Raw genomic sequence first — 25,684 nt, forward strand, 5'->3', positions numbered from 1 at the left:
GGGGAAGCGGGTCAAAATGTCGATCCAGTACGACGTGGAACAGCTGGCTGACAGCTACGAGGTTGCGGACTCGTTCCCCAAAGATTTCGGCTACGGCGAGGAGGAGGCCGACATCGAGGACAGCCCGGCGCCGTCCGACAGCAAGCCCCGGATCCTGCTCATGGGTCTGCGGAGGAGCGGGAAGTCCTCCATACAGAAGGTAGGGAGAGGCGGGGAGAGAGAGCGATAGCCGCTTCCGAGGTGAGCGGCGCCTTCCCCCGCTTCACGTCGGTGGGACGCTAGCCTCAAGAGCTAGCTTGAGTTTAGCATGTCGCGAGGGGTGCTAGCTACCCACCAAGCCCCACAAGAAGGAGGCACGTGTGCTTTAAAGAGGCTACCGTAGCAGCTAGCGACCAGTTAGCCTGTTAGCTTGTAGCAGGGACTCATGAACCTGAAGTGTTGGGTGCAGAGCATGTGACTGTCTGGTTAACGACTTGTCCAACATGATGTATCTGAGAGACACCCAGCTGTGAGTTCTGATCTCAGTCTCTCACATGACACAGTGACCACACCTTCACTCCTGCAAGTCACAACACTGTGTTTTCACATCGGTGCAGCACCTGCAGCTCCTACTCCTGCCTCTCCCACCTGGTCATGGCTGTATCAAAGAGCTGTTTGTGTCCAGAAGTTATGAGTCCCCCCCTCACCCCTCACCCCTCACCCCCCGTCTCTGCACTTAATATAAATACACACCATGTCCCAGCTTCCAAAGTCCACATTAAAGGCTCAGGGTGTAGAATTTAGGGACATCTAGTGGTGAAGTTGCATGTTGCTGAACCCCCTCACCTCACCCTTCCCTTCCGAACATGAAAAATAACCTGTGATAGCTTCAGATGTTATAAAAGCTCAAAAGATGTCTAGTTTGTCCAGTCAGGGCTACTGTATTAGGTATTTAAATATAAAGGGCTCATTCTAGGGTAATGAAAACAATACGTACAATTTAGATGAAACACACTATTGAAAACATCACTAAGATGATTTTATATTCAATTCCTTCCAATAGATCCATTTCACCTCGTGTTTTGGTTTTTGTATTTACCATAATTTTACAGGCTATGTTAGTTTAATGCACAACTTTGTACAGCTTCAGTTATTTATATTTAAATCTGTATTAATATCTGACTTCAATACTCTGCCTCTGTATACCTGCACCTGTCAATCACCTTACACTTTAAATCTTTGTATTGACAATATCTTCATTAGTACATACGTCTTTACAGTGACAGGTATGTAGTAGTACAGTATATAACCTGCCAACCAACAAGACATGCTTATAACACCATTGCCTTAGTGGAGATCATACTTTAGTATTAGATAGTAGGAGATAATCAAATTAATAAAACTAACTGATGTGCTGTGGACCTGGGGTTTGTGGGGACCCTCGAGGTTGTTGCCCACCTTACTTTAGTTTTTCCTACAGCAAGGTTATCTGTCTCCATCATAGTCTTCAAGCCTGCCACTTTCAGACTGGCACTGTGTTTGAATAATAGATGAGATGCAGTTGTTCCCTCTATGATATTTTATTATTCATGTTCAATTCAGGGGGGGGCAAGTAGAATCAGGTTGGATATATCGTGCCAGGAGCCATACACCGCAGGGAGGGAATAAAAGTAAAGAATTTCCCTGCACTGAAGAGCACACATACACACGTTTTCAGTTTCTCTGTGATCCACACATGTTCAGGTCCCTGAGTGACGCTCCTCTGTGAGCCTCCTGTATGGGCTGAAAAACATGTGATTTGGCTTTTTTCTGGTCCGTTGGCCTGTGACCTCAGTGGCCCACACGCAGTTTCATAATGGCAGCGGTGGAGAGAAGGCTCGCAGGTCCTCCGCTGTTACCCAGTGTGTTCTCTATCTGTTACTGTACCCGATGAACCACGACTTTGATCAGACCAGAAGTACACTTCACTTCTTTACTGCAGTTTTAACAAACAATGTGTGAAAATATGCCGCTGAAAACTGCTGAATGTAGAGAAACATGTTGCATCAGACCACTGCGTGTGCAACGTGTTGCACTTTTCCCTCATGCTCCTCATATGACGGCTGGATGATGTCTAGAGTCACCATCAGCATAAAATATTATACAACAGTCTTGACAACCAAAACACGATCATTTATTTAATTCAGGCAATTTTGTAAGACAGCATATTCTAAGACAGTCATTTAAAATATATCTGTTCCTGTGAAGAAAACCCTGAAAAGCCCATAAATAAAACGATTAGTCACTTTAGTTTCATAATTTATGGGCAAATGAGATGTAACAATGTTAAAAGTCTTCGCCATTTTAACACAAATAGTAATTTAACAGACATTTAAGCAAATCAAGAAGCAAAAAAGCTGGCAGGAGATTATACACTGAACGGGCTGCGTTGCTTATCTGTCGGCTCAGAACCATTACAGCAATTCACCTCAGAATGCACGGGGGCAAGGAGAATTTCCAGTCCATTAAGATAAGTCTCTTGGCTGTGATCAACCCGGGCACAACAGACGGTGATATGACTGTAGGTAGACACCGAAAACTCATTTTGAAATAAGAGTGAATATTGGGGGGGAAAATGTTTTATATTACTTCAAGACTTGTTAACTCTGCTAAAGCTTTGACGGAATTGGACGACTTGCTATGAAACAAAACAGAACTTTAGAGCATGCATGTATTTACAGTATATAAATGCAACAACTAGGTTTTTGTTACGTCTCTGGACTCAAATCTCAGGGTCAAATCATCCACATTCATTGGACTCAAAGATCAACTCAAACCCATCTCTCATTTCAGGTGGTTTTCCACAAGATGTCTCCCAACGAGACCTTGTTTCTGGAGAGCACCAACAAGATCTACAAGGACGACATCTCAAGCAGCTCCTTCGTCAACTTCCAGATTTGGGATTTCCCCGGCCAGGTCGACTTCTTCGACCCCACCTTCGACTACGAGATGATCTTCAGAGGAACGGGGGCTTTGATATTTGTCATTGATGCTCAGGTGAAGAACAGGGAAAATCTACAATAAAAATAAAAAACACCATCTGTATATATGTTAAAGAAAGAGACACCACATCCTCCAGCAAGTTTCAGGGTAATCTGTCCAGTGGTTTCAGTTTACTTCTGCAGACAACACATGAACAAAAGTTGATTAAAATATAACCTCGTGGAGGGAATAAAAAAAAGTGGTTAATTTCTTAAAAACAGGAAGTGACTGCATTGTTCCACAGTAATACACTGTGTTGTTTGAAATGCTCTGAACAGACTAAAATATTGATTTATGCTTTTCCTCTTTTCTTGTGGGCAGTGACTCGACATTTCATTTCATTAACAGAACATCCGGCAGTATTCTGACTTCTCTTTTATACACATACACACTGGAAAACAAAAATAATGGAGTCATCCCTATTGTTAAATATGAGGCAAAGTACCGTGAGAGGGAGAATGAGCTATTCGCATGACCGTAAGTGCTTTCAAGAAGTCATCTCAGCGAGGATGTACACCACAGCTCATCTGATCGCAGAGTTTATTTGTTTTCAAGGAGGTGCATCTGATTCAATTTGCTTCATCAGTTGGCCACACAGGGATCTCTGAGGAGAGCGGTTTTAGAAGACAATGCAGTGGCACATTTCCTCATCCTGCTTTAGAAGTTATGAGGATGTTCACCTCAGGCTGAAGCAACATATAATTATTAACATGGGCTCAGCTCACGGACGATTGCGTTGTCACTGTCAAAAGTACAGAGATGAGAGACAAACTTGGAAGTTTAGATTTTTGCGATGCATTTCTGGGCAGTTGTTTGATTCAGTTTCTATATAAATATATATATATATGCACTTTGTGTGTGTGTGTTAATATATCACTTTCTTCCCCTCAGGATGACTACGTGGAGGCTCTGGGTAGGCTTCACCTCACAGTGTCTCGGGCCTACCGGGTAAATCCAGAGATCAACTTCGAGGTGTTTATCCACAAAGTGGACGGACTCTCAGATGATCACAAGATCGAGACCCAGAGAGACATCCACCAGAGAGCCAATGACGATCTGGCCGACGCAAGCTTAGAGAAACTACATCTCAGGTACGTCCTGTTTTACATTTTTATTTGACTATTTTGCACACTCACCTCAGTATACAGATGTTATAGCAGGCTTCACCTTTGTTAACAGCATACATTGTTTGCAAACATATTTTTTTAATAAGTAATTCTAGAACTGTTGTCCTTTATGTATTTCCATACTTCTGCCGACACAACCACGTATGCATAAAGCTTCCTGCAGAAACCCTGGCATTTGGCGTTCATGCTAATTCTCCCTGTTACATATACAGTAGCATGTACATAGTCTGCATACTCTTGCTGTTAGTGTGAGATTCCTCTTTGACGTCCTAATGAAGAAACACTGGCCTGTTGAAATACCGGAGCTGGTTTGGTTCAAGCAGAAATAAGAAAAGCTGAAGTAAACTGTCTGTGGGTTCATGTTGCTCTTGTAGGAGATTTAATGATTGGTTTGTTAAAACACACTTTTACTGAATCATATGACCTGAGGAAAAAACCCATTGATCCATGATTACTTATTAATTGTTAATGGCCTGGTCAACAGACAGAAAGTTGATTGATGACAGTATTGGTAATTGATTAAAAAACGAGTTTGAGTCACTTGTGGTAATTATTAAATAGTTAGGTGTGTTTTTGTACAATGTAAATGTTTTGTGGCTCTGCAAACTGTAGGTTTGTTGATATTTTATAGAATCGAAACATCAGCAAGTTAAATGAAAATAAAGCTGGAAGAATAACCAATAAGTTCCTTGATACTAGTTTCAATTGCCTATGTTTTTCTTATCAGTCCAACATCACAAAAATCATGTATCTCCAGCCTCTCAGATGCAAAATGTTCCAACGTTCCCTTGTTTTTAAATTGTAAATAAAATATTAAATATTGTTGATCTGACAAAGCACCGGTTGGCTCACAGGGTAGAGTGGGATTCAGAGGCCTGAGTCCTGCAGTGGCTGCAGGTTCAGGTTGCTGCACGTCTCCCCCATTATCTCTCATCAGATGTCACACTTGTACTGACCTGTCAGTAAAGGCAAATGCCTACAACATATCTTTTAAAAAGCAATTTGAAAATGTCTGCTTAGGCTCTTGTGAAAAAATTAAAACGCTTATCAATTGCAGCCGTTGCCGTGACGCTGTGTAGAAAGTTTAAATGTGTTGTGCACCACATTAAGCGGTCTGTCCTGGCTGAGCTGGGTCACACCTGCAGCAGCTGTGTTGACGATGTTGAGGCTCTGTTGGCTCGCGCTGCGTTTTATGTGAGGTGAGATCGCTGTTTATTCCGGTTCGACAGCCGTAGCTTTCCTCGATTATATAGTGGAGCTGAGACGGCTTTATTTTTTCCCTCTGCTGCTCCCTTCACTGTAAGTCTTTGTAAAGTTGAGCTCCTGCCAAGTGTTTGCAGACAGGTCCATTTGGCTGAAGCCGCCGGTTTTCTTAGACACTGACCTTTTATTTATATAACTGAGCTCATAACTCATGGGTGTGCAGTTTTTCTACAGTCATGATGACTATTTTATTCTCGGTCCTGTGATTTTATGTCTGAATTAAATGCTTTGATTCACACTTTTTTTCTACTGTCCACCATCAGTTTCTCATGTGATCTTGTGACTCTGTAATTTTACCTGCTTTCACGTGCTTTTTTAAGGAACTAAGACGTGTTTCCTACTCTTAACAGCGTATTCACTTCTCTTTTGTTTTCCTCATTCAGCTTTTACTTGACGAGTATTTACGACCACTCGATCTTTGAGGCCTTCAGCAAAGTCGTGCAGAAGCTCATCCCTCAGCTCCCGACTCTGGAGAACCTCCTAAACATCTTCATTTCTGTGAGTAGACGACAGCGAGCTGCTGATCGGTAAATCGCCTCAGTAAGTTCGTCAGTAAAACACTGACTGTGAGTCAGTGCCAGCCCTGATGACACATCATGGTTGGCAGTTCCTCCAATGCCCTTACAGAATTTTAAGGTTGTGTTTGAACACTGCCCCTGGATTGAAACACACACACACACACACACACACACACACACACACACACACACACACACACACACACACACACACACACACACACACACACACACACACACTGCTTTCAGATATATCTGAATGAGCCCATTTGAGAATCCAGCAGCAAAAAAATCAGGGGAAAAAAAACAAATTTCAGAAAAGTTTTTCAGATTTTCCCTTTCGGACGGACTGGTCAAGAACAGGTTTTATTGATAGCGCTGTGCTTTTTACCAGAATAAAAATGACCTAACTCTTCTCTCTGTCTCTCACCCTCTTATTTCTCCTCCTCTCTGTCGGTCGTTTCTCTCCGACAGAATTCAGGGATAGAAAAGGCCTTTCTGTTTGATGTGGTCAGTAAGATCTACATCGCCACAGACAGCTCTCCTGTGGACATGCAGTCCTACGAGCTCTGCTGTGACATGATCGATGTGGTCATCGACGTCTCCTGCATCTATGGGTGAGTGTGTGTTTGTGTTTGTTTCTCGCTCCTTAACAATTTACGGGAGTGGTCAGAATTGCACTATTATAGTGCTTTTCATGCTTCCTCATTAGATTCTATGATGAGGGAAATGACAACAGTGAAGAGAGTCTTTATATTTGCAAAACAAACTTTCTGCACAAATTTGCATAATAATTACGAAAACTAATTAAAACATGTTCAATCTCCCTGCGTAATTTGTTGATGCTTTGAAGACAATTTAACATGCATTGTTTGTCATTGTTAATTTATTGATAGCAAGCTGAAATTTGTGTTTTGTTGGGCCATGCTAGCCTAAGGGAGGACGGCAGCGGCAGTGCGTACGACAAAGAGTCGATGGCCATCATCAAGCTCAACAACACCACTGTGCTGTACCTGAAAGAGGTCACCAAGTTCCTGGCCCTCGTCTGCATCCTGAGAGAAGAAAGCTTTGAGCGCAAAGGTAAGACATCGGGGAAATCTGTGCAGATCTGCTGCTCATCAGGTCATCAGATGGAGTGGACTGAGTCGAGTGTTTTCATATTGTCTTCAGTTTTATTTGAGCATAGCAGGAGAGCACGTCTCCATGTGTGCAGAGGGTGTGAAATCAAAACAAGGACAACTGTAATGTGTATAAATACATCCAAAGGAAAATCCAAATCATGATGTTTGGGGACTTTCGAGAGACAGATTTTGAGTCTAATGGTTAAAACTGAACCAGAAGACCGACCTTAGCGCCCTCAAAGGCCACAGAAGAAACTAGAATGGCACTCAGTGGAGTGTAGTCCTTTTAAATTCACTAAAGCCTTAAAGCTCAACCAACAAAACAATAGAGATCCTGAAATCATAATCTCCATTGCGGAAGAATTATATATATATGTAACCAAATGTGATTTCAGACTTTAGACAAATTTCGATTGCTGATATTATAATGCAAGAATTTCCCGTGTCATAAAAAAGGTTTAACACATTTTGATCTTTCTTCCCTCCTCAGGATTGATAGACTACAACTTCCACTGTTTCCGGAAGGCCATCCATGAAGTGTTTGAGGTGGGCGTTTCCACCCAGCGTCCAGTGGGCTCCCAGGCTGTGGGCTCACCCTGCAATAAGGCCGTCGCATTAAATGGCACACCGCGCAACACTGTCTAGACACTGATGCAAAATATAAAAAAAAAATAAAAAGAGGGTAGAGGAGAAGGAAAGAGGAGAAAAGGGCCAGGAAGCATGTAGAGGAGAGACTACTGAACTGACGCTCCCTGGTGCGCCAATCACAATCCCTTGCTCCCAGCCCCCGAAGCACTGAGAGACGGCTGGAGACAAGAGAGTGTGGGAGCAGCACTGGATCACTGACAGGTCGGGCTTCCTCTGTTGTAAAGATGGAAGAGGAAGTCGAGGATCGGTTTCAGGAAAAACCGCAGGCTGTGAGGAAGTCGAGAGAGTAAAACTACCTGGACAGAAAAAAGGTTGTTCGCTCGCTCTCTCTCTCGCTCTCTGGATTTCCTAAAGCGGTCAAAGACTGTGATATTTAGCTGCTGGTCTCTGTACGAACAATGTGAGGAGGGAAAACAAACCCCTTGTCGTAACCTCTTGCTATGGACGAGCTGTGATGACGGCGATCTGTCTCGTAATGAACACACACCCCCCCCCCCCCCCCGACCACTTCTGTGCTGATTTAAAAATGGAAACAAAAAAAAAGATGGTGAATGTGAACTGCTAGTCCTCCTAACCCACACATGTTCAGAGATGGCCTTATGTAGACGAAGCTTGACTGCAGTGCAAGCTTCCTCTCTCCACCACTCACCTCACCCTACCTGAATGCTGCCCAAAACTCGCTTTTTGGTTTCACGTGTGAAGGGAAAACAAGTTTTTGTGAGCAGTCTGAAAAGGGATTGTGCTGTCGATAAACTAACTTGGTCTTGTGTGTGTGTGAATGTTGGTACCTGTGTGTGTGTGTGTGTGCGCGTCAATGAAAGGATTTGATTAGACCCCAGACTGGGCTCCTTGTTTGTACTGTTGAAGAACTGAGTATTCGTCCTTCTGCTCGATAACAGCAGCTTAGCGTAGTTACACTCTCTTCAATCAGTGGAAGTAACTTTTCTCTTTGTGCTTCAGTGAAAATCAAAATATTTGATTGGCTCTCTGGTGAGTTTTGCTTGAAATTTGGAAAAGTCTTTGCAAAAGCACTGCCACAATAAATTAATGATTCCGAAATAGTGAAATAATAAAAAAAAAAAGTATCATGATTAAACTTTATTTTTTGCCATCTAAAGTAAAATGTATTGGGTCAGGACTGATGGAGGCGCTCACGCTCCAAATCAACGTTTTGATGATATTAACCAGTTGAAACTTGCATGTTTTTTTTTTTTCCACCTTAGGTTTCAGCTCTGCTCAAAATGATTAACCTACGTTCTGTATTTAGTTTGGCTCTGATCAGTAGGATTCACAACACACAAAATGTACCCAGTCCAAGCATGCATCCGTCAGTGTGTTGTCCTTAAACACAGCTTATTGTATTCAAAGGTGAGAAACTAATGACACACAAAGGAGGACAAAAAAAATCTGATTTACTTTGGCCATGTAAGACGTTCATGCCTTCATCACAAACAAACAATAGAAACAAGACTCAGAAATGTTACGTAGAAAACGTTGCTGAGTAAATCTGAGCAGTTCTTACTCTGCAGTGAAAAATGTTCTGGTTTTTACTCAGCAAACAACTCTTCTTCATGAAGGGCCCCGAGATCTTCTCAACCTTGTCATTATCAGTCACCTACATATAAACACGTGCACATCAGAAGCTTGATGGATGATTGATTTCCTGTATTGTGAGCTATACTGTGTGAAATAAATGAAATTTTAAATTTTGGTTTTTGCTCTTGTGATTAAGATGAAAGTAAATTTTAAATCATCCTAAATTGAGCAGAAGAGCTGAAAAATTTGTCATTTTTTTATTTGGTGACAAAGTTCCAAACTAACACAAGATGGCGCTGCAGGACTGCTCAACAGATACCTTGATAGTTGTGCTTCAGTTGTTTTTTTACCTCTGGAAGATCAATAACAAATGTTGATTTTTGTTGAATTTGTGTTCGGAGAATAACATTAGCTGATCCTGCATGGTGAATTATACAGCCTATTAGAGTTAGACATTAAAATCTAACCACAGTGAGCGAGAGAGAGAATAACTGTTTCATTAACTGGGTCTGCAGGGTAACGTTTATTACTCTGTATCACCTCTTATTTATAAAGAAGTCACGTTCAAGTCCACTGGATATTCACCTTCTCCAAAGTGGGCATGGTTTCACATGGTCAGCAGGATTACTCAAAAACCATTGAACAGATTTCTGTGAAACTATGGGAGTAAGTCATGGAACTTGATGAAGAAAATCCAGCATATCTGTTTATAGAAATGTGGAGCAGATAAATTGAATTTTAAGGCGACTGTTAGGGCTTGTTGGAGGTAAACACATCTACTGAGCGACACTGGTTTACATGAAGTCAGGTTCATTTTGACCGGATTTGTTTCTCAGTGTAAATAGTTTAAATGGCCTTTTTTACTTAAGGTAATTTGCTAATTTGCTGAAAACAATGTATTTACAGTGATTTTCCAGACGAGTCTGCTGTCAGTTTTCTTGAGTTTGTTGTTGTTGATGTGGCACCATAATGAGTCAGAACGGAGAGGTAGAAAAAAGAAAAAGAAACCCCCGCTCTGGTTTAGTGCATATAAAAGCAGCTCAGTGAATAGCTTGGCCATGCAAGTTATTCACCAGTTAAGTTAAATAAGCCTCACAGCCACTGTCACGACCCATTATATGGGGAGCAGGCGAGACAGCTAAACACCACTTCCACACAATTTAGATGCAATAAAACACTGACAGCTTTTTTTATCCACTTCATTAAGCCAGTAATTTCTTATAAAAATCTCCTGCATTAATCCTGGTGATGGTTTCCCTGCGGTTCCTTAAGCTCTCCTCCAACCTTATCCGCCGTGCTTTGATGCTTACTCAAATAGGCGCTAATTTGAGATAAATTATGCATACGCATGTAGCCTGCCCATGCCAAGGAATATAAAGTGTGACACTCTGAAAGATGGTGAATTAAAGCAAAGTGTGATATCTGGACGGGCTAATGGCAGATAGGTTAGGCCTGTCAACCTGATGGTTTGTTGATGTGTGCGTCACTTCATATTCAGAGGAGAGAGCTCGTGTTTAGGATGTTTTGAAGGTCATTTACCTTCAGTGTAAGTGCTTCATCAGATCACAAGGTGCATGCTGGGTCTTCAGTGTAATTACAAAGTGATTATTCTATTGAAATTTGTATTGTCCTTTTAATGTAGGTAATTTCCTAAATTGTATTCATCCTGTGCAGGCGAAAACACGACCAGATGGATAGAGAGATAACTTTAAAAAACTTTCAACAAAACTAAATTGTTAAATACAAAAAAAACTAGAGTGGCCCTCAGTAGAGCTGAAAATGTGTTGAAAAGTGAATTTCATAATCAGCCAATTTGATCTGCACCAAAATGTATAACCACAGTGGCTGAAAAGAGGCCACACCCCCATGAAACCACATGTGTTTGATCTAGATTTCTATTCGGATCTGAACAAAACAACGCACTCTCACAGATTTTAGTCCCTTAAATATGCCTGATTATTTTCATCAAGATGCAAAAATCATTCTCAGGGAGACCAGTGAAAATGTCAAAAATAATGATTTTAATAGCATTTGTCTAAACAAGATTACAAAATAGGCAACGTGAGAAAAAACAAACAGAACAAACCAATAACAAATAAGAAAGATAACATGAGAGTAAACATGAAAAACAAACATCTGTTAAAAGCTGCTAAAAATCAGGCACCAGAAGAGTTTCTTATAAAAGTTTTAAGCAATTATTAAAAAATAGGTGAAGTGCTGACAAATCTTATCTACTCTGGCGGGGAGTTCTGCTCAGTACATGTTGTGTATTCCTGCTGACAAACAAATAAACGAGATCTCATTGTTATAAATGTCAATTATGATTTGAATCTAAACAAGAATTTGATATAAATCCTGATACATATTCACAATATTGACTTTTAGTGGACCTGGCTCAGCTGACATCCACACTGTCATACAGTGACTCGACATGGCCTCTAGATGGGGCTGTTGTCTGCTGTTAAAGCTGTTTTTCACACTTCTCAGTCTTTCCACTTCACAGTGCAGGCAACATAGAGATCAGCATCACACACTGTGCACCGACATAGAGGTGGATGGACAGAGGGAAAACTGAGGAGAAGTTACAGTAGATTAAGTGAGAGAGTTTCATGATGTACAACTGTAATTCACTGTAGCAGTTCCTGAAACTGTCGTTTCATCAAAGGCAACACTGCTTTGATTAATGAAGTAAATGAGTAGATGGCGGTAATGCACCTGGACGTTGGTTAACTCAATTAACCGAACAAAGAAGAAGAAGAAGAAGACACTCTTGCCTTTGATGTCACGCTCACTTCCGTCCACTGACCCGCCCTTCCTCTCCAGTGTCTTACTATCATTATAGCAATGATACTGCCATTATGTTCTTAATAAAACTCAGCCAGCGGTGTGTTATCTCCCATCTTTACATTTTATTAGCCGTGCTTATGAGAGACGAGGGGAGGGCGATGTGACAAAGTGAGACGTCTCAGATAGGTGACAAATGTAATACAGACTTCATTTGTTATATTGTAAGGCAGCACGGTTGCGGTGGATGTAATTATGCAGCGGAGACAGGAGGAAGTTGGTGCTGAGATGGGCAGTTTAGAGTCTGAGAGTACAGTCTGCAAACAGAGCTCTCAACAGCACACGCCTGACAAGCTGATGTCATTTTTCTGGAACTGCTGCAGGATCAAGTTCCTAGTTTGTCATAAACTTTATAGATAAACTTTATTGTCTGTCCCAAGTGACAGAAATTCTCCCTTTGACAGGCTCAACACATGATTCCAAGATGAGATGTTGAAGGTGAAGATGGATTCAATAAGTGACCGTTTTACTAAAATGCCTTTGTGACAGAATGATGATGATAATTGTTCTATTCGTAATATTTCCAGTTATACTTTCGTTGCTCAATGACACTTTGTCTCTTCCTATGTCTTGTACTGTTTTCTTCGGTTTTTATGTATGTGCAGCACTTTAATCTGTTTTTATTGATAACCCTATTGTATTTCTGAGGATTTTTATAATTTGCCATCTTTGAACAAATTATTTATGGCCTTAACATGTGAGAACATTCACAAATCTTTGCACACACATCCAGTCTTGCATATAATTACAATATTTATGGGTTTTGCTGTAACTTTGCCCCAGATCTATGAAAAGGTTCATCTATTAGGTAGAGACATTTTTTTACACTGTAAACTTGTACTTTGACAAACTCCTCCAAGGAAAAACATTCAATCAAGTTCAAATTTAGTCTTATCTAAAGACGACATAAAATTGTGACGCTTTTTAGTTTTCGTTGAATGGCAGGTCTGTGGGCGTATTTCAGTGTTTTTCAGTGGAACAGGAAGTACTTTTTAACTGGCCAGTATCTGCATAAGTCAATGATTAAGTCTCACCGCCCATTCTAAATCCCTGTTGCCGACATTATGAAGTGGAGAACTGCCATAAAAGTTCTATAAATGGCCAGGTGAGGCCTGCTCGCATTGCATCTTTGTGAGAAACCAACACCTGACATAGATGTTCTACTTCTTCACACCTCTCAAGTTTATCAAAGTTCTCAGCTACCTTTACTCTGCGTCAGTGGGAGGAGCTCGGTGAGGAAACGAGGGGGGGAGACGGGTGACAAAACAGGGAGTTAGAGGCAGGGACAGGCGTCTCCCGTACTTTCTCGGTCAGGCAGTAGAGCGTGGAGCAGAGGGGCCAGCAGGCCAGCAGCCAGCTAATGGGGACCAGCAGTGAGCAGCCAGGGACAACGCTGACAAAAGGAGCAGCGACAGATGCCATTATCTCAACCTCATGCAGATACAATGGAGCTGGACGACACAGGCCCGGACTCTGACAGACATGCGTGTGTGTGTGTGTGTGTATGTGTGCATGTGTGTGTGTGGGCTGACATAAGGAGTGTATGTGTGTGTGTGTGTGTGTGTGTAAGCTGTGAGGTTAATGAAACACGATGGAGGAGAAGTGGATTATCGTGGAGACTACAATTTCTTGGTAACACTTGTCTGAGCTCCACTGCACCACATGCATGCATGGGTGTGTTAGCCGAATGCAATTCCTGTGTGTATTTGAGTATGGCCTACATGACCCCATCTTGTTACAGAGAGACAGCCAGATCAGTCACCCATCACTTGCTTAGAATTCAGGGGTATCGTGAAAAGCACATCACATTTGGTCCCAAATTTCACTGGGTGCTACTCTTGGCCTTAAAATATGCAACATTCACTTCACCCAGGGATGTTCTGGTCATTTGGAGAACCAAAAACGTGTCAGGGTGGGGTCTTGAAGGGGGCGATATTAGGAGGATATGGCGATGCGTTTAGCGGGATTGGCAAAAGCAGAGCAGTCGCCGTTAAGCAGCAGTTTTTGGGAGGGATAAGAAATGTGAGCTTTAGCCAGTGTAGTGTGGTGACATGGGACAGCGTTATTGACTGTGGCGGCGCATGCTGACAGTGGATTGTCAGCCCCTGCAGTCATTTGCCAGACTGAGTGAATGCAGGGATCAGAGTTTTTGGAGCTTAGAGGAGGAGAGAAGAGATGAAGAAAGTGTGAAAGAGAGGGATGGCATGAAAAAAAAACACATAGGGAGAGAGCAGGGACCGGCAGCCTTACGAATGATATACACATTACAAACACACACGGAAAAACACACTGAGCTGTGGACACCCTGCTGAGTGTCTGACACTGATGCTGCCAGACTAATCAGGGTTCTCACTCTCTCTCTCTCTCTCTCTCTCACTCTCACTCTCTCTCTCTCTCCCTCTCTCTCTCTCTCTCTCTCTTTCTTACTTGCTTGCTCATTAGTGTTCTAGAAGAAACCGGAAAGTTGTGATGTTGTAATCACTTTGTGTCTTGCTGTTGTGCTTGTGTTTGGTGAGAGAGGTATCGTAAGAGCTTGGTCCCAGTTTTAGAGTGCTGAAGAAAAACAGGTCATTGTCCTACTTTCAATGGTATTGTAGCAATATTATTTCTGTGTGTGTGTGTGTGTGTGTACAGAGTTGTGTAACTGTATTTCAATCTGTGTGTGCATAGTAAGATTTGTACAAGAATCTGCAAATTTGTTTTCAGAAAATGTTTGTGTGTAATCAGATCTGAGCGTGTAAATACATCTGTAATGAGATTGGGAAGTGTTCTGCATAGATCTGTGAACATCTTGACAAATGCTTATAAAGGTATTAGTGGCTGAAAAGGATTAAAGTCTCTTTCCAAGAGCTGGAAATACAGACAAGTCATCAGTTACAACTCAGGCAGATCTCACAATTGGTGTTTTACAGTGGTGACTTTTGCTACAATTCTTCCGTGGCAGATTTGCAAATTTGTGTGGGCATTTGTCCGTGACCACAATGTTTTTTTTTTCCCTGAGTGGTAAGCCAGGCGGCCATTTTTCGTCACCCGTAAAGGCGGTGCTGAAACAGTAACATGGGCTTGGTAGCTGCTGTTAGTGAGTACGTAACATGTTCACATCTCCTTTTAAACAAAACGCATGAGAAAAGTGACCAAAAATGTCAGCTTTGCATATTTTACCTCGGCTAACAGTAAAAAAATCACTACACACGTCTTATATCGGCCACAGCAGAAGTGCAGCAAAAATCACATATGAAACTATGGCCTTCCTGAGATGTAACTGCTGATTGTCTACATATCCTGAAGCTGCTCCACCGCTGCTGCACAAAGAGCTGTTCACTCGTTTATTCAAAGTTTGACAACGCTTGACTTAGAACACAGAACCGAGAACTCGAGAATCAGTTGTTGTTGTACGCATTGTTGTCATGAACGAAAGTCACCTGTATATTGAAATCAATCAATATTGAATCTGTCATCAGTCCAAGTTGCACCAAATTCGACATTGCACTTCTTTGGGCCCTTAACAATATGCCTACTTAGTGTGAAGCTGATAAGAGGAACGGTTCTCGAGATAAACGAGCCACATACTGACAGACAGATATTTCTGGAATTAGTAGACAGATGAATGGAAGTGGGGTTTAACGACTGAGTAAATATTAGTGCAAAAGAACAATGACCATTCTTGCTCTTGCATCCTTGACCTAAATTCAGCATTGAGTCTTTCACAAGAGTGTATTTGTTTTTTCCCATTAATGTTTGGCTTTTTTTAATGTCTTCTCTTTACAGCCCAGACATGTCCTTTAGACATGCGCGTTTTATTTTTTTGTTTTGTTATTCCTAAAGGGAGCAACAGCAGCACAGAGAATACTGAAGCAGCTGCTATTAAAACAATAAACAGCCTGCTTGGTGCTGAACGGTTCTGGGCAGCAGACTAATGGCTGTCAAAAAGGCCTCTGAGAATTTCTGGCCAGGAGTGGACTCACAGATGATGGAGTGGACGCTGTGTATAGAGACTGAGGGGGATTAGTGTGTACTGCAACGCAACATTAGAAACAGGGATCCTCAGGTCACACACAACTGTGGCACGCAAGTAAGATTAAAGGTATTTGTTTCAAATGAAGTCACTTATAAAACATACAGAGATGCAATGAGAACATCAGAACTGAGTGTAGGAACAGTGGACAGTAGTGGTAGAAGAAGAATTCACAACAATCTGATTGGTCATTTTGCCTTGTGCATTGATGTGATGAAAGTTCAGCTGCAGGTGACTCACTCAACTGGTCCTCAAACTAGAAGTCAGGTGTGTTTAAAGGGTCACAGAAGAGGTGAAATGAATTAAAAAATCTAAAATTTAAAAAATGTTGTACTCGTACCTGCATTTTGGGAAAATATTAGATAAACCAGACACTCATTTTTTTTCAATGGGTCACTAACAAAAAACTTTCAAATTGTTTTTGACTCTTATTTCTAATGTTAAATCTCTATCTAGTATCTAGTAGTAGAAATATGAAATAGAATAAGTTGGAATATCAATGCTTATGTTCATATTGTATACCATACCAGCCTATTAGTCTATAAATGCATATATCTATCCATTTATTTTCAATATCTCCTCATATGTAATGCACAGATTCAGTATACATCCTTAATCATCCTGTGCATGACATTGTATATTACATGTTTATATTATCTTATCTTATCTTATCTCATCTAATCATGTGTGGAAGTGACTGGGTGTTTCCCTCAAAATTAAACTTTAGAAACTTGGGTGTTATTTCTTCCTTTTTCTCTTCCCTCATTCCTTCCTTCTCTGCTTCCGTCCTTCCTTCCTCTCTACCTCTCAATCTGGGAGTCATGCTAATGACCCTGCCTTCTGCCCCGGTAGTTTCTCATAACACAACTTATCTGCACTGAACAGGAGTATGGGTATTTTTAAACTCTGCTGCAACCCCTCTCTCTCTCTCTCTCTCTCTCTCTTACACACACACACTTGCATGCATATACTCTGTTACTATTCAGCAGGGGAGCCAATGCTGAAGTCCAGATTGAAAATGCGAGGTGTGCTAATGCATTCAGAACAGAGGTGAGGCCAGTCCTTTCCTTTTCTGTGAGCCAACAGTGGAAACACCAGCCCCAGTACGGTGAGCTCGAAAAGGCGAGCACATTACAGTGGCTGAGTAATGAGAACCATGGAGCTCCAAGTCATTCACACACACACACACAGGCTGGTCTGTGGGAGTGAGTGAAGCAGTGTAAGACTCCAGCAGAGTAGTACCAGCGCTATGCTCTCCTGATGGTGATGCTGTGTGAAGTGCAGAGCTGTTCAACACAGACTCCAGCTGCTGCTGCCCTGTATTCAAATGGCACCACAAGATACCAGCACGCCGTCTCTTGGTTCTTATTAGACTCAGCCTCTCACTCTTTTTGTCTCTGTCTTCTTTTTTTCCAAAAACTCCTTCCACTCATCTACACCCGCTGCAACTCACTTTTACTTTGCTTCCCTTCTCTCCTGTACTTGTCATGTGTGCCGCATGTTAGGCATCAAATTGCGGCCTATCACGGGACAAATAAAAGAAGATGCAGGTGGAGAGGAGTTTATACATATTCTTATTTTATTTGCTGACAGCCTTCAAAAGGACATCAGGGAATTTCTGTGATTTATCTTTGTGAGCTGTATTTTTTTAATGTTTTATTTCACTATGTTGTGACTTCAACTTCATAGAATCTGAATGGGATGTGTGAGTGTGTGCTCATAAAGACAATATACAGTGTGTATGTCAGTGTGTATATTTCTGTGTGAATGCACTTGCTAGTTAGTGGGTGTTCAGTGACAGGAAGTGTGACAGAAAGGTAGTATCTGAGTGAGAGAGGGAGGGAAGGAGTGTGTGTGTGTGTGTGTGTGTGTGTGATTATACTTTCACTATTTTATTTCTTATTTTATTTACATTTTGTTTTTACTCTCTCTGTAACACTTTTTCCATTTCTTTTTTTTAATGCCTCTTGCACGTAGAAAGAAACACAAAAGTACAAACACTTCTTACATGTCCATGCAGAATTGACGTCATCAGGCGCCTCATCACCTGGCCACAGCTAAACTGTCTGACGTGCATGAAGCTCACTGCTCTGAGAAGTGTGCGGCTGTTTGTCTAAAGGTCAGAGAGACTCATTATTTTGATATAACGTAAATGTGAGTGTAAAGGTAAATAGCATTGCATACAACACACATAATTAAACACATTAAATCAAAACCTTGTACAACATGGTATAGGTCTGCCAATAAAGCTTTTTTGTAGGTCTCCTTATGTAAATTTAGAATTTAGAATCTAAAATTTAGAATTTAGAATTTACAACATAGGCTTTTCATTGCCCCCTCTTATGTCGCTGATCCTCTTATTTTTCAGTTTCTATGTTTGTGAAGCACTTTGTAAACTTGTTTTTGAAAAGTGCTATAGAAATAAAGATTTATTCATTATCATATCAAAAATATGAGTTAGCCTGACAAACACAAAGAAGACATTAAGTTCTTATCTTTAGGCTGTATTTATAATTAACTTGTTTGACACTTTAACGTCCCGTAGTGGAAAATCACACACTAGACTGTACTTTGCACAATCCAGTCTCCAGTGATGACTCACAACGTTTTGCACAATCCCTCCCATGGTGCTTATAGTATTTTTATATTTAATTTTGTGTCTTATTTTTAAATTCTTTACACAAATACACCACAGCAAATTCCCTGTATGTGTAAACCTGCTCGGCAATAAAATCAGATTCTGATTCTAGTTGTAAAGATTGAACCAAGAGTATCCACAAACAATTGTTTTTTTTTTTCAATTGTTATTCACACATGTTCAAACTTTAATATCACTGGTGATTTTAGTTTTCAGGTATAAAGTTAAAATTATTTGAGCACCGGATCTTTTTGACCCTGATGTGATCCCGTACTGTCCACCTGTCCAGCGCGCGGGAGGCGACAAGTGCGCATCTCAAACGGAAAACGTTGTTGTGAATACAAACCTACGCTGTCGTCGTTACGTCGACGTCGCCGCCATATTTGACCTGTGGCGCCTTCGGGCGCAATTTTGCGCGCATGTTTAAGACTGCGTGACGTCTGCGTGAGCTAGCTAGGTTAGCTCCGGTGAGTTTCAAACACCTGTGTGAAGCTCCTCAAGCTTATGTTGCGGTTGTTTCGCCGCTAATTAGATAACGTGAGTTAACATGAGTGGTGGATGTGATGTTAGCTGGTTAGCCGTTGAGCTCAAGAGCAGCTAGTTTAATCCTCAGATCAGGCTAACACCAGGTGGACGGTTACCAACACTTGAGCTCAGAACACTGGATTTTATTCATCTACAGACAACAAGAGGCTTTTTTTGGTAAGTTTCTTTAAAAGTCACACTGTGTTTGTCTTTGTATTGACGTGTGTGGCTGTGGTGGACAGAAGAGTCACAGGTGTAGCTGTACATTTGCTGATGATGGCTGAATTCAGGTCAGTTTGCTGGTGTTCATGCTGCTTCGTGACAGAGTCAGTGGTCTGGAGCCATCATCATGTCATTTGAGCTTTTTTCTGTTATATATCTTTGTGTTTTCAAATGTCAGTGGTGGAAAAATACCTGTTTCTGGTTATTTCTTGGTGCCCTTCAATGTGTTCCCTCCTTGCTTTGTAGTAAATCACAGGTTTGTCTTGGATTGAAATGGATTCTAGATTTTAAGAAATCTCCAGTTGTTTATTTCACCTGCCAGTTTTCTCAATAAGTTTTAAATACATTAAGATATAAAATAAAAGGTCTTAAATTATGTTTAAGTAATTCTTAACTATGTTAAGGTTGTGGAATATTAAGGGTTATTTGATACTACTCTAATTCATCTTAAATTATTGGAAAGTGTAACTAATTCTTGGACTAGATATTTGTCTTTGTATCTGTTGTACTTGAAATAGATCATAAAAGTTTTATAACCAGCAGAAACCCTGGCATGGGTGCTCTGCTTTATTCCCACAGTCCAGCTTCATGTTTGCAGATGTTTCACTGGACTAAAACATGTGTCCTGTAGGTAGTAATTTAATAATCCTGTTCCTCGATCTTGGCTTCGTGTTTGAGTGATCTCTCCATGCATGTTGCTGTGCTTGATGATCTCTATGATTTTAAAAGACAGGAAGCTCATCCACAGAAGATTCTAGAGTCACTAGTACTTTTCAGTGGTTCTGTAGAACTGCATTTTCTCATCAAATAATTTCTATGCATATCAAAAGCCTCTTGAATCTCGTTGGCTTTTCAAGTTGACATCCTCTTCTGCATCTTCTACGTGTATGGCACCTCTTTTTCATCCTTAGATATTTGTATACTTCTTGTTTGTTTCTTTTGTCAATTTTGTGTCTGCAGCTTGTTAGAAATGTAATCAACACGCCCTCACTCTAGGGGGCTGCCAGGATGAACTCCAGAGAATAGCAGGAGCAACTGACTTGGATATTTGCGTTGTGACATGCAGCCCCGCTGGATAAATTCAGGAGGATATTTGGAGTTCAGTGTGTGTCTGATAGCAGCTACAGTGACTCTGCTGCAGCCTGTCTCCTGCTCTCTTACTGTCTTCCTTACTCTCCTCACTGTCTCCTTCTTTTATCAGACTCACATGTATGTGGACGTCTGAGCACAAGCTTGTGCACCTACATTCACACACATATACACATATACACAAATACACTAACACACACACACACACACACATGCACACAACAGGAGTCAGGGCCTGTAGCTCCTGGGTGTTTTGCGGGTTGGATTCACACCGATGCTTTCTCTGACTGCACTATTGTTATTTAAATGTGGGAGGGCGATCAGCAGCAAGCATTAATAGCATCCTCAGCACTGCGGATGGAGCACAGGACACACACACAAAAGCATACACCCATAGACATCTGCACATGCACACGCAGGCACACACTTTCATGCAAGCCTTGTGGTTGCACCTTGAGGGCCATATGAATAACAAATACCTCTGCCATCTGCAATACCACAGAGTATTTCCAACTATTTCGGCACATTAGTCAGCAGTCTTTTGACTTAAGCTCTCCACGCACCACTTGGTGTATTAGCAGCGTTCTCCTCTGCTAGAAAGCACTGTTTATGGGTGCAGCTTAAAGTTTGTTTTCTAAGATTATACTTAATGCCACTGCTGATCTGACCTTGTCCTCTCGAGTTTGATTTAGTGGGAGGTCCTCGCGTTGTTTTCTGCGGCGATGTTTTGTTCTGTCAAGGCCAATCAGGGCCCTGCTGGAATACCTGTGTTGATGATATTGTTTTAAACTGGTGAAGACCAGCCCCCACCTTCCCAACACTGCCAGACCAAATGGGATTAGACAAGCACCCCTGGCCATTAACACTTGATCCTTACCTGATTTTTTTCTACTTGGATAACCTTAGCTGAAGTGGTTGAAGATGTTGCCTTTCAATTCCACATGAAATGTCTGGTTAGTACTCTTGGACAATGGTGTTTCAGTATTTTGAAGACTCTGAAGTCCATTAGTGGTATTCAAACTTCATAATATAGGAAGAAATGAAGAGTGACTTTCTTTACTGTGATTACTTTGGTATTTCTGTTTTATTGAGCAGAGATTAAATATCTAGATTCTATTGGTCAATATTGTTAGCAGATGGGTCTCATGGTCTTTTGGGATTTACTCAAGAATTTCCATACAATAAGGCAACAGATACCACGACATGAGATAAATTAGAAAATATTGTTGGAGTTTTTACTAAATCATCAATAACTATTGCATTTTTTCCATATGTTTGATTTTGTCAGGATATTTTGGTTTTGTCAGGAGTTGCATAGGTGATATTATGTTTTATCTTGTGCGTTAAATCGGAGCATTTTGTGGCGGCATGCAGGGATATGCGTTTTTTGTGTTTTGTGGGTGTGTGCACAGGAGTGCATTTGTGCAAGTCTGTGTGTTTGTGTGTGGGTGTGTGTGTTGCAGAGTGTTGTCAGAAGTGATCCCATTTTCATTACTCACTGGCTCAAAGAAAGAGGTGAGGCCCTGGCTTGCAGCAGTGATAAATGCATTACCCCAATAAACCCCGTCTCCACTGAGGTGCTGAATGCTGACACACATACACACACACACACACACACACACACACACACACACACACACACACACACACACACACACACTCGCATAAACAAACTCGCATTGAGGAAGGGAGAGAGAAGAGGGTGGCGACAGAGAGAGGGATGGATAGATAAAGGGAGTAAAGAGACAATCAGATGGGAAGAGAAAGACAGTGACAGGTAAGAGGAGATGAGAAAGAGGCGATGGAGGAAGGTAAAGAGGAAAAAAACAGCAGCGATGGGAAGACAAGGAAAAGTGAAAGGAATAGTGACAGGTGCTAAGGGAAAAAGATGGACAGGAAAGAGGGTAGACAAAAAAAAAAGACAAGCATGAGAGAGGGACTGAGAGAGGGGGAGGAGAAGGTGGGAGGAGGTATAGGGTGCAGGGAGACAGAAGGTTAGGGGTAGAAGGGTGCTAATGGTTGTATGCAGAGCAGGATTGTGGGGCAGCCAGGGGCTTGTGGGGACAGAAGGATGGGTGTGTGCGTGGGTGGATGGATGGGGAGAGGTATAGATGGAGAGGGAGGAGGGAGGTGAAGGATCAGTGGTGTCCAGCTGGCCTCTCCCTGGCCTCATTAGAACAGCATAGGTCTGTCGTGAATTGTAATCCAGAAGGAGATGGGGAAGATGATGTATATAGTGTGTGTGGACTGGGTATTTCAAGAGAGTCTGTACATTTGATTTGACTGTGTGTGTATATGAAATATGTGTTTGTGTCAATTTGACTGCAATGGGAAGTGAATGCACTCTAGTGTCAGTTCATGCAAGTGAGCAAGTGTGACATGAGTGTGTATTTGTCATGAGTTTGTTTCCTATCACAGTGATAGAAAAGCTACTGTACTGTTACTTAAAATTACTGGACGTGTCTGTCGATACATAATGCTGAATTGAGTTTTAAATAGTACAGTAACATACAGTGCTGCAAATGCTGTTTTGGAGAAGCAAAGAAGCAGTGATTCCACGCAGAATAAAATTGCAGTCATAAAAACGAATAAACCCAGAGACAGTCAGTGTAAGGTCCCAGTTTTGGCCGGAGTGATGCATGATTGATCATCCAATGGTACCCGATGTCCCCCACATTCAGGCAGCACAAAGTGTTATTGTCGCAATTAAAAGGTTATGATTCCACACATGCGCAGTCTCTGTGGCGCAATTGGTTAGCGCGTTCGGCTGTTAACCGAAAGGTTGGTGGTTCAAGCCCACCCAGGGACGGGGTAAAATTTTCTTCCTAAATTTTCCTTGGGATCAAGAAAGTATCTCTCAATTGTTTTTTTGTTTTGTTTTAGTTTTTAAGCAAATTTTACTGTGAGGATTATCACAAAACTTTGTGGAAAGATGCAGTATGTGTAAGACAGGAAACAAGTCTATTTGAGTGCTGATCCCGATCATGGAGCGGATCTAGGTTTTTTTTTAACATTGACAGATATAATTTCCCATGATTTCTCAGAGTAATAATTCATGGATCTTTCAAGAGACTGATATTTGTGAGTGTGTGCAATTTGGTGCAGATCCAATTAAAAAATCTGAATAAAGTTAATTTAAATGTGGTTTCATAAGGGGACTGTTGCCTCGGTATGCCCTCAGAGTGCCATTCTAGCGTTGATAATGTTGTTACTGTAACCAGGATATATAAAGTTATGTTCGTGGAACTCTTTCTGGGGTCCACTGACATTTTGCACCCAAGGCAACCGAATATGTTGCCTGTGCCACGAGCGGGCCCTGGCGTAGGTGGTGTGTTTTTATGAATGTGTGTGTGTGTATATATGTGAGTGTGATCTAACTCCTAATCATCAACTCTCTCACTTGCTCTCGCTCTCTCTCTCTTTTCTTTGCCTCCCAGCCCACCTCCTCTGGTAATGAGGTGAGGGTGGGGAGCGGATCAGAACCCTTAGCAGTGTGGACCCTCTCCATTCTCAGTTGCAACTACATGCGGGTCAGGCCTCCCTCATTAGCCGCCATCACAGGTGAAAACGCTAAATCAAAACATAAAGCGACCCACCAAGTCTGTGCTTAAAAATGGAAGAAAAAAGCCAAGGTCTTTTTTTTAAATCTATTTTTGTGATTCTTGTGGAATTAGAGGATGAGTTGGATGTGGTGTGTTGGGGGGGAGTAGATGGGGGAAATGAGAGGCTGAGTGGGGTGGAGGGCAGAATACAATTAAAAGGGAGGGGAGAGTCAAGGGGACTGACCTGGTGATGGGAGAGGGGAGGAGGGGAGAGGGGGCAGTTCTGAGTGCACGTGCACCACATAATGAAAGGTTGAACTTTTTGTGGCCGGGGTGGCATACCAAATCAACTCACCCTGGGAGTGTTGAGCGAGACAGAGTGAGGAAACAGGGGAGAGAGGGCGGACTGCAGCCTAAGAGAGAGAGGAAGGAGAAATGGAAACAACAGGCAACCCGAACGAGAGAGGCTGAGGCTTTAACGAGGGGCAAGGGAGGTAGAGAGGGACAGAACATGGGAGGGACAGAGGGATGTAGACCAACTCGCTGAATGAGTGGGGAGGAGGAGGATGGCGATGGAAGGGAGAGAGAGAGAGAGATAGAGACTGATAGGCCCCGTTACGTGGCTGCCACGGGGCCCTGAGTGACAGAAATTAATAATTAGTGACAATGATTGACAGTGCTCCCTCCATCTGCGGCTCTCCGCCTCGCAACGCCTGCCTCCGCCAGCGACCGCGGGCACAATGAGCTCCAGAGGGATTGTGGGAGACGCACTTGATTGACAACTGCCTCCTGGAGAGACAAAGAGGGGGTGGAGGGGTGGGCAGAGGCAGTGGAAAGAAAGGAGAGGGAGAAAGAGAGGAGGAATGGTGTACGAGAGGAGGGATAGAGGGTAGAGGTGGGTGACAGGGGGCAAAGGGGGACTAAAAAAGAGAGGGGGGGTCTATAGGAAATTGGTGAGAGATTTTTCTCCCCCCTCAGAGATTAAGGGAGGATTTGCTCCCATCAACTCCTCTCTGTCCTCCCCTCCATTACCGACCCCACTTTCTCCATCACCTTGGGTTGCTCATGTTGCCACATCCACTAGCACCTCACACCACTCCGCACCAGTGTATAGCACATTATGCAAAAGTGACAAATTTACCACAGAAGGAAGGAGAGGGATAGATAAAGAGGAATAAATGAGAAAGGGGCTTCACACCGGGGGTTTCTGCAGTTAAGGGGAGCCTGTAAATAGCCATCAGCAGGGAATTTGTCACTCTCTCCGACCCTGTACCGCCTCTGATTTCCTCTCTCCGTCCTCGCTCCACTCTTCTATCGCTCCTGCGTGATGCCTCTAGTCTTTCTCTTTACTGTCAGCAGTGACACCACAAAGTGTCTTGGGTTTGCATGCTATATGTCTTGTCTTTCTCTGGACGTGAGAGTGCATCTTTGTAGGAATAAAGCCAATTATAATTACACAAATGTCATGTCTCTGTTGCACTTTTTCCTCTGTCAGATTTTATTCCATCGCTGTTCATTTCTCTCTCCCTGCCCTCCTACCCAGTTTTTCTTTCATTTTATTCTCTTTTGATCCCCTTTTTCCCCCTGCTATGTTTC

General features: G+C 42.1%; 1 protein-coding gene and 2 non-coding genes across 4 annotated transcripts in view; all 3 read left to right on the forward strand.

Moving 5' to 3' along the window:
• The first annotated feature begins 16 nt into the window (after positions 1-16).
• On the forward strand, positions 17-9,388 carry rragca (Ras-related GTP binding Ca). The gene is made up of 7 exons (XM_020093316.2): positions 17-199; positions 2,812-3,015; positions 3,892-4,091; positions 5,774-5,888; positions 6,383-6,525; positions 6,840-6,988; positions 7,520-9,388. Exons 1-7 carry the CDS (start codon positions 17-19, stop codon positions 7,672-7,674), a joined length of 1,149 nt encoding a protein of 382 aa, XP_019948875.1. The 3' UTR covers positions 7,675-9,388.
• A 9,621-nt stretch (positions 9,389-19,009) lies between these two features.
• LOC109633564 (uncharacterized) overlaps positions 19,010-25,684 on the forward strand; it is a 210,667-nt gene continuing 203,992 nt past the window's right edge. For both annotated transcript variants that reach the window (XR_011245952.1, XR_011245953.1), the window contains exon 1: positions 19,010-19,412. This is a non-coding gene — a transcript (uncharacterized protein). The remainder of the gene's footprint in view (positions 19,413-25,684) is intronic.
• trnan-guu (transfer RNA asparagine (anticodon GUU)) lies at positions 23,282-23,355 on the forward strand. Its single transcript has one exon. It is a non-coding gene; the product is annotated as a tRNA-Asn (tRNA).

This window comes from Paralichthys olivaceus, chromosome 13 (genome assembly GCF_024713975.1).
Source record: "Paralichthys olivaceus isolate ysfri-2021 chromosome 13, ASM2471397v2, whole genome shotgun sequence".
Taxonomy (NCBI): Eukaryota; Metazoa; Chordata; class Actinopteri; order Pleuronectiformes; family Paralichthyidae; genus Paralichthys; species Paralichthys olivaceus.